Source organism: Daktulosphaira vitifoliae, unplaced genomic scaffold (genome assembly GCF_025091365.1).
Source record: "Daktulosphaira vitifoliae isolate Bord-2020 unplaced genomic scaffold, ASM2509136v1 Scaffold_5, whole genome shotgun sequence".
Taxonomy (NCBI): Eukaryota; Metazoa; Arthropoda; class Insecta; order Hemiptera; family Phylloxeridae; genus Daktulosphaira; species Daktulosphaira vitifoliae.
The window spans coordinates 27,427,516-27,437,091 of NW_026099576.1; the positions used below are offsets into that span (position 1 = coordinate 27,427,516).

Sequence of the window (9,576 nt, forward strand, 5' to 3'; positions counted from 1 at the left end):
TGCTTATACGTTTATTTAGAACCTTAATTGTATGGTGTAATATGTATTTTTATTAGAACACTATTTTGTATTCGTACAAAGTACTACATATATATATATTTTATCGAGGAATATTATATGTTACATATAAATTTCGAGACTGTTATAATTATATAAGTTTCTACTTTCATTATCAGAACAGTACATTATTAATAACATTTTTTTTCTCATATATGATGTATGAGTCTATGAGTTTATCGTTTAAATTGGGATCCATCTATGAAAATTATGCTGTCCAACGTTAAAACGCAGTTACCAATATTTTTATCAAAATTAAATTTTTTACACAGTCCCACGTATAATATCCTGCTGAATTTTTTTGTAATTATTCTATAATATAAACACAATTATTATAATTAGAATATTAATAATTTTTGTGTATACCAGAGGAGTATTTAAGGGAGATATAGGCCCCCCTTGAACTAGCAATATCAATATTTTTTTAGGCAACTTCTAATAAATAAGGACCTAATGTCCTTATTTTTCATCATTACTTTGATTTTTAATAAAGATATTGTAAGAAACAGGAAAATTATCAAATATGATTTTAAAAGTCAATAAGAATCTAAATTTATGTCATTTTATAACCCTCGAACAAAACCCCGAAATAAAGTAACTCTTCTTTTTTACTCAATACTCACCAAACTACCATTTACCCGTTATTTTGAGTTATGATAGTATTAATAAAGTATCCCATAGATGATGTTTTACTTTTTATAAAGCTAGAACTTGTAGCATGGTCGGTATCAACAACTATTTGCTGATTTTTTCGGATATTGAAAGCTAGAAAAAAGTTAATCTAGTTTTAGTTGAAAATTAGGTGTAAATTTTATTAGATAATAAGTAATGCATAATAAAACCTATGAATTGGAAATTATCTCGTAAGGGAATAGTTATTAAAAATAAATTATATTTAATTTAGCACAATACTTATTTTAATATAATGCTATGTAATATTTTTTTAATAAATTGTAATTATGCTCAAATTAATAAATATAGATTACATAATAATACTGCAGTAATTATTGAGAAGCCTCGGCATATAAATTTATGTTAGAAGATACATTATTATAAATTTAGGAGAAAATATAAGAACCATGGAATACAAAACGCCAATTGAAAGATTTGACAACATTATGTTATAAACAAACTGGTATCTAACAAAACTGTAATAGTTATTACTATTTCAATGGATACAAAAGCATTTATTACATATTTCGATTTTATTTGTAAACTGAATAATTATTACAACTATTATATATTAAAGAAAAAAATAATGGATGTTATTGTGTATTTCATATAGCCATTTGTAGAAAAATGTATGATATTTTAATGACTTTTTTGTTTATAATTAGCTTAAAGTGATTAGAAAAATTTATCAATTCAAAAATGTTATTTTTGCCTCTCAATTTTTGAATTTATAAATACGCTTTCATTAATATAAGTCTTAATAGTGAATTTATAAAATAGCTTTCAAAAATTGTCCTGCCTTTCCCAAATTTTAAGACTGAGTTTTAAATACTGAGCAGTGGCTGAAATCACTGTCAAATTTCTCTTCGATGATATTTATTTTTGTATAAATAATTAAATTTGACTTTTCTTCTTTTTTCTCGCCTTAATCCCAACTCCTTGGGGTCGGCCAAAGAATTAAATTGGATTAAAAATTTTTTTTAAGCTACCAGAACGAAGTTATGGATAAACAATAATAAATAATTCGACAATAAATACTTTAAAATATTAGAAATTAATAATTTTAAGTGTTTGTATGGAGAAAGCTGCTTAAGCTACTTTTTATTTGATTCAGAGATTTTTCAATTTTTAAGGGTAATATCTGCAACTAAATACGAATTGTAATGATTTGACGTATCATTAAAAAAAAATCAAGTGATGGTTGGGAAAATAAATGGCAGTCAAAAAAAAAACCACATAGTAAAATAATATTAACATGAATAAGAAATTTCTTTACAAGAGGAGGGACTACAGTGATGGGATCCTTGATATTTATTGAAGTTATTGAATCTAAATGAGATAAAAATAAATCAAATGATTTAAAAAATGTTTTCTAACTCAAAAAGAATTAAGGAAAAAATGCAAAAGTTAAATTTTAGCCATAGGCCGATTCGAACGATATAAGTGTTACCGATTCGGCAATTGTTCGTCGCTTTCTTGGTTTAATAAAATTTAGCAATTTAAGCTAATTCAAATTTTAAAGTTACTTTTTCGACTTAAAAGAAGGGGAAAAAAATAAAAACGTTTAACTTTAAATTCTATGTCAATCAAATTATATAATATACATGAAGGTCAGTGTATTCCCCTTATAAGATATTTTAAAATAAAATAAAATACTTCTTCTTCTTCTTCCTCGCCTTTATCCCAACTACTTGAGGTCGGCCACCCTTATTCTAAACTTCTACTTGACACGATCTCCCACATCATCTACGCTCACATCAGCTGTCCTCATATCGCATTCAATAGCATCCCTCCATAAAAAGGTGTTACTAGTAGTTTTTATAATAAATAATACATCTAAATTAAGTCCTACTAAGTTCCAAATGTATATGAATATTAAATGTATTAATTTATATTATTTATTATACATTTGTTTTTACAATATAGTTATTATTTTAAAATTAACTTAATCAATAATAATAGCATTTATTATAAATATTAACTCCATAAATAATTTGTTGTTTATCATGAGAATTATATATAAGAATAAAATTTGTTTTATTTTTACATAAACATGCCCAAATGTTTAAATATTTACTAAAATACAATAAATACGATCATAATGCATCATAGGAACAAATATGTTTTTGTTGTAATAACTTATTATTCTCATTCACGACTTTAAAAACAAAAGTATTCATATTGTACATTCACTATCAACGGATAAACTGTAATACAATCTAAATTGCACCCTTAATTAGCTTGACTCATTTAAAAAAAATGTTTATACACATTGCTATTGAAACATGTGCTCACCATTCCAACGCCACTATTTAAATTACTTGCATTATAACATGTTGTATTAACTTAATTTGACTACCTGCATTAAATCAAGTCGGAAATACATTTTATCATGATGGACGATTTAGAAATGGATAATAAAGACCGAAATAAAATATTAACAAATGTTAAAGGAGTCAACTTAGCAAAACGACAGATCTATTTAGAATTTTCAGAATTCAGTCCGGCACAAATAAAGAAAATTGAAGAAATATTTAATATGTAAGCACTTCATTGTAGTTTATTATTATACATAATTTTTAATTATAAATTGTTTATTTTTGCAACTAAATTATCCATATATCCAATATTTTATTTTAATATTAATTCAACGCAAAGACAGCTATTTTAAAGTATTACAGTTTTTAAAAATATTATAATTACATATTTGAATAATTCGAAATAACCATACGTTCGTGCACTGTATAATTAACAAAATTTAATTATTTAATAAGTTAAAATTTCAACAGAACTTAAAGTGATTTTTTATTCTAACAAATTATTTTAATTATTTAGGTATGATTCAAATAAGGATGGATATTTATGCAAAAATGAATTAAAACATATGATGATAAAACGACGCGTTCCTTGGACAGAAAATTCTATAAATCAGTTAATAGATGATGTCGATAACGACCACGATGGAAAATTAACTTTTAGAGAGGTCTATGATTTTATATATTAAATTTCAAAATATATTCATTATCATTAAAATTACGTTATTTATTATTGGTAGTTATTCAGTACCAAAACAGTAAAATACAATATTTTTTTAAAGTCATAAATAATGTTTGTATAATCTTAGTTTAATCAATAAATGATAGCCATAAGAATAATAATTTTATAGCTAAATTAATTAATGCTTTATTTTACTACAGTTTCTCATGACAAATAGAAAAACATTAGAGTATGTACAGCGAACATTAGCTAAACAAGAAAAAGTTGATTTTAGCCAAGTAGGAATAAAAGGCGTTAAGGAATTTTTTGAAGCAAAGGCAAGTTTGGTAACTATATAAATAATTTTTTATAGGATAAAATGGGGTAATTATTATTGAATTCGTTTAGATAACTGCACTAGTTTTTATATCGAACTTACATAAAATACGATAGCAACACATATAAGAACCTAAACTTTCAATTTAAAATAAAATCTGCTAAATATTCCTAGAGAAAAAATTAATTTACGAATACCCCAGTCATTTATTGCTACCTTATTTCCTATTAATAAATATAAAAAAATGTTATTTTTTTAAATATAAGTTTAAATATAAATAATTAAAATTATTGGTTTTACTTTGTGTAGTGTTATTATTTTCAAAATGTTCAGGCATTAATATTTAAGTATTATAACAGATATTATTATTAAAGAAAATTGATTTTATAAAAAAAAAAAAATACCTTAATATACAGGGTGTTCAGTAAGTCAGGAAACAGGTTTCTATTGTTCTCATTGTTACAAACAATGAGAAAAATAGAAACCCGTTTCCTGACTTACTGAACATCTGTATAGCACACAATATGTAGTATTATTATTTTATCAACCATTATTTTTCAATTAGTTAAATAATTTTTTTTAATAATATAAAAAAGTATTTAAGATGATAGCATATCGATCTATATTAATAATTTTAATTATTATAATTTTTTAATTTAAAGTATTTAAAATATTTTTAAATATATAAAAAAATATAGTATCATTATATTTTTTCAATAGTCAAATCACATACAAGTTAAAAATTATTAGATATTTAATGAATTTTAATTACAAGAATTAAATAATTGAAAAAAAATTTTTTTTTACAGGCCAAGTTTTTGAAATGACAAAAATATTAAGTATAGCAACATTTTATGAAGTTATAACAGAATAATTATTTGTTACTTTGCTTAAAAAAAAAGAAAAATAATGTTATAAATATAATCTTATGAATTATTCTAAAATTCTATATATTTTTACATCAAATAAAGGTGTGGCATAAGTAATTATCTTTTTGAAAAATTTTTTTTTAAATATATTCATTAAAATCTCTCATTTGATTTTGGAAAATTACATTTAACACAGATAACATCTAGATTTCCAATTTCCCTCTTAAGATCCTTAAACATGAATCATCTAGATTTTTTTTATGGTAATATGTTAAATCAAAATATTAAGTGAAGAAACCACAAACTATTGCAACACTTAAAACATAAAATGAATGTTGATCAGTGACATTACCAGAGATATCCGAGGCTCAGTGATTATCAGCTTATATGCCTATATGCCGAAACTTCAAGGGTTATATGCTAAATATAATTATTCATCATTAAATTTGAATTAAGAAATTAGAAATTAAAATAATTTGAGATATGATTCATTTTTATCTGAGTTAACTCATTATCATAAAGATATATTATTTTTTGCCACACCTGGTTGTACATCTAATATCAAATAAAACTTAGGTATTACTATACAAAATTATCAACAAAATGTATACACATAATAATTGAATTTTAAAAATGAAATAATTATACATACCATAAGGAATAATTTTTGAATAACATTTTAATCCAATAAATATGTTATTAAAAAATACATGCTTAGTACATATTAAAAACAAAATATTTTATCTTAAGATTCAAATATAGAATAAATATGAACTTACATTTACGGTTTCACTTAAAAATTATTTAAAATTGTACAAACATTATTCTAAAAACTAAATTCTCTTGACTAATTTTCACTTTTGGAATAATAAAATATTTAAATCATAACATTTATTCAATTAAATTTTTTTATACTTTACTAAAATATAAAATATACTGTACTAAAATTTAGGTTTGTAGCATTAAAAATATCTTTAAAAAATGTTATGTTTTATAAGTAAAATGTAGTTAGTGTGTAATACTTGAACCTATTGGAAAATTAAATTGTTTATTTTATTTGCTTCTCTAGTTATAGCTAATCCATCAAATTGGACTGTTAGTTCTCTATTTGGTTGAACTTCATTCAATCTTATTTGCTCAATGTTATTAAAACATGGCTGGTAGTAATCACTAAGTTTAGGTTCAAGTGTTTTTTCAATATTTACTTTTCTTATTGTTTGTCTTGGTAATTGATTAAGATTACTATGTAATCCAATGTCAACTAAATTGGAGTAATCATACACTTCTTCATTTAAAGGAAAATTTACTGATTTCAGTCCAACCTAGTTATATAAATTATATATTAGATCGTATTCAATTTATCATAAACCATTTGATTACTCACAAAATTAATTCAATATTAAAAAAAATTATAATATTTTTTAATTATATATATATATTTTTATTTATCAGCCATAGATTACTTTTTAAAAGTTAATTATCTCTTTTAAAGTAATTCATCTCTTATAACTTATAGGAATACCAACTAAATTTTTATAAACGGAAACATACGTTTATAACTAACATAAAATAGAAACTATCTAATTAAGAAAATAACTGGTATAAGAACTTTTGACTCATTATTTTTGAAATTATTAGTATGTAAAATATAGACTGGAGATAAAACATAGTTGCTGCTTTTTTTTATCATGAACAGTTTTCAACTACAATCATTCACTCTTCTAGATATAAAAATGAGAATAACTTCTGAAGTATTGGACCAAAAGTCATTATTGAGCAGTCATTTTCTTAATTAGATCATTTTTTATTTTATAATATAATTTAATATGTATGTTGCCATTTAAAAAATAAAGTTGACAACCCTATAAATTATAAGGGATGGTTCTAAAAAATAATGAATAGCTAATAAATTAAGAAATATATCTAAAAATATATTATAATATATAAGAAACATATTCATACTTTTTTACTTTTTTCAATATTGTATTTATTTTGCAAGGAATCGAATGATTTATGATAAATCAATCACATTATACACTTCTACTAAATATTACATAAAAAACAGAAAACTTACTTGACTTGCTGTTAATTTTAATTTTGAATTATCATTTTTTATAGAAAGTTGTTTTATTTTACTTTCTGTTTGGATAACTGACGAATAAAGAGTTGGCTGTGGTTTGTAGGACTTATATACATTTTCATTACTCTTAAGATGTTTCTTTTTTCGATGACTCATAGTTTTAAGTATAGTACATTAAATTCAAGAAGATTAATTATTCAAGTTTACAAATATAATTAATATAATTTCAAACAAACATATAGAATAAATAAGAGTTCTAAAAAATAAATTTATATGTTCATAATAATTATAAAAAATTATGATAACAGAAAACATGTAGCTTACAGTGTTACCTCAAGTAATATTTTATAATAGTGCTATTTAAAAATTTTTAATTGAATTTTGTGTGTAAATGATTTATGTAATCATTTTTCATATTACTTTGGATCTGTTGTTTATTCAATGAATACTACATAGAATATATTTTTATATCAGTCTGCTATTGCTTTTGCATATATAAAATATTTAACACCTACACTTTAAATCTATACCAACGTTTAATTATTATTGCTTTTATAAGATTGTCTATAAAATATTACTTGTATTTCCAGTCAGTGATCAAGATTAGCTAGCTATGGGGTAGACGGCGACGGACGTTGTGACTGAACCTAAGTTGCTAAAAATAATTAGGAAACCAACAGTTTGTTTACTTTTCTGATATCCGTATTTTAGATTTATTATTGATTGACTATGCCCATACAGTAATAATATGATATTAACAAAATCAACAATAACGAGTTGTGTATACTATGTTATTCGTATCGTATTAAGAATTTGTTTTTTAGTTGCACTTTTATTCTTAAAAATTTATTTATTTATTCTAAATTTATTTTATAATAGTCAAGAATAACTATAAAATGATAGCCCAGTGAGGTCATGGCATAAGAAACTTCGATGCAAATTTACAGATATGTTTAATTTTAAGAAATTTGTGGATCATTTCAAAAGAGCTGCTATATCCTTATTTATATTCAGATTAGTAGACCTTAGATTTATAAGTATAATATATTCTAATTGTAGTAATTAAATTTAATATGAAATTGATTTTCAATCATTTAATATTGTAATTTTTATAGAGAAATAAACGAGGTTTAACCCTTGTACCTCAAGTGTGGAATACATAAATGCTACCAACACAACAACTGTACATTTCTTATGTTGATGAATAAGAAGTACAATTTAAGATAATTAAAAACTTCAAGTTGTTTTCTCAACTTGGCCAAAAATTTTAAATAAATTTAACATTACACTCTATGTGCAATTATATTCATAATAAAAAAAATAAAAAAAGTCGCCTAGTTGTACATTTTTCAAAAAGTAATAAATGTAAAATTGAAATTAAAAAAAGAGAATTTCAAAATTAATGTTTTTTTGTTGGGTGAAAAAGTGTACCTAACCTTTTTTTTATGAATTGAAAAACGTACAATATTCAAAAAATTATATATATAACATTGTTCGATATATAAATAAGTGCTCATACTTAAATAAACGGCTGCCGCCACTAATCCAACCGAAATACTTGTGTCAGCTATTTTATTTACTTTTGTCAATTCTCATTTTGTGTGTTTGTACTCTACCGCCGAAACATTTGAATATGCGTTGAACTAATTGTATAAAAATACAAAATGTTTTAAATAATTAAAGATGATGGTGCTCATTAAAAATCTACACGATATATATTGATAAATACGCTATAATTTTGTTCAAATTTTACTAAAATTAATATCAAAGTCCTACTATTTTCATTATAAAAGATAAAGTTGCCCTATCGGTTAATTGCAATTTTTACGTTATTGTAATTTTGAGGTTTTTTTCTTAAGTTCTAAATTAAAGGATTTCTTTTTGGTAATGAATTAGAACTTTCATGGATACATATAAAAAAAAAAAACATAGTATAACAAAATATTAAATTTACAATTTTTTTTTTTACATTGGTGAGAAAGTAAAAAAAACGAAATATTTTCAGTGAAAACATATTAATAAAATAAAGTAAGATGATAAAATAAATTATTATTCCATTTTATTATTTTTTATTATTATTTAATTATTATTCAATTTTTTATAGTATAGTCAACCCCGAAAATTATCCTATTTAGTGATCTAAGGCAATATATGAGATACATAAATTATTTTGTTTTATATAGGTATTTTTAAAGGATAATAAAATTTTCTCTTATATTTTTAGTAAAATATTCGTAATTTGTATAAACTAGATTTCATCCTGAAAGTTTAAATTCGGTAGATACATATAAAATAAATGAAATTCTATTAATATTATACATCTAAGATCAAGTACACACGTAAAAAAGATCAGTTTTACATCTTTTAATTTCCCGAACATAATATGCTACAGTGGTGGTGGCGCTCTTTCACATGTTAGGTAGTCAAAGATGGTTCTTGGTTAAGCCAATGATGGACGGGACGGGTTTTATGACAGGCTTGCCACAGAGACCAGACACTACCATAAGAAAAAATCTCGTTTGCGCCCTTGGGACTGAATCCGGGACCTCGTACACTGAAACATATATTTTGACTAACTAGGCCAG

The 9,576-nt window shown here is 23.3% G+C and overlaps 2 protein-coding genes across 3 annotated transcripts; one reads left to right on the forward strand and one right to left on the reverse strand.

Moving 5' to 3' along the window:
* Positions 1 to 2,888: 2,888 nt before the first annotated feature.
* On the forward strand, positions 2,889 to 4,978 carry LOC126908062 (EF-hand domain-containing protein D2 homolog). Of its 2 annotated transcripts, XM_050689911.1 has the most exons (4): positions 2,889 to 3,270; positions 3,565 to 3,712; positions 3,927 to 4,043; positions 4,852 to 4,978. In XM_050689911.1, the coding sequence occupies exons 1-4, from the start codon at positions 3,122 to 3,124 to the stop codon at positions 4,867 to 4,869; spliced, it is 432 nt and encodes a 143-aa protein (XP_050545868.1). In that variant the 5' UTR covers positions 2,889 to 3,121; the 3' UTR covers positions 4,870 to 4,978. The 2 variants fall into 2 exon arrangements, with proteins under 2 accessions (XP_050545868.1, XP_050545867.1); XM_050689910.1 differs by lacking the exon at positions 4,852 to 4,978 and having other exon boundaries at positions 3,927 to 4,234.
* A 442-nt stretch (positions 4,979 to 5,420) lies between these two features.
* LOC126908060 (uncharacterized) lies at positions 5,421 to 7,284 on the reverse strand. The gene is made up of 2 exons (XM_050689906.1): positions 6,986 to 7,284; positions 5,421 to 6,233 (listed from the first exon to the last, which is right to left on the reverse strand). Exons 1-2 carry the CDS (start codon positions 7,145 to 7,147, stop codon positions 5,940 to 5,942), a joined length of 456 nt encoding a protein of 151 aa, XP_050545863.1. The 5' UTR covers positions 7,148 to 7,284; the 3' UTR covers positions 5,421 to 5,939.
* Positions 7,285 to 9,576: the final 2,292 nt, after the last annotated feature.

What these genes read in the sequence shown, in the direction of transcription:
- LOC126908060 (XM_050689906.1), bottom strand. Translation starts at nt 7,147, where the DNA reads ATGAGTCATCGAAAAAAGAAACATCTTAAGAGTAATGAAAATGTATAT. An exon ending in TAAAATTAACAGCAAGTCAA is followed by an intron (nt 6,234 to 6,985) that starts GTAAGTTTTCTG and finishes TTATATAACTAG; the next exon opens with GTTGGACTGAAATCAGTAAA.
- LOC126908062 (XM_050689910.1), top strand. Translation starts at nt 3,122, where the DNA reads ATGATGGACGATTTAGAAATGGATAATAAAGACCGAAATAAAATATTA. An exon ending in ATTGAAGAAATATTTAATAT is followed by an intron (nt 3,271 to 3,564) that starts GTAAGCACTTCA and finishes TTAATTATTTAG; the next exon opens with GTATGATTCAAATAAGGATG. An exon ending in GAAAATTAACTTTTAGAGAG is followed by an intron (nt 3,713 to 3,926) that starts GTCTATGATTTT and finishes ATTTTACTACAG; the next exon opens with TTTCTCATGACAAATAGAAA.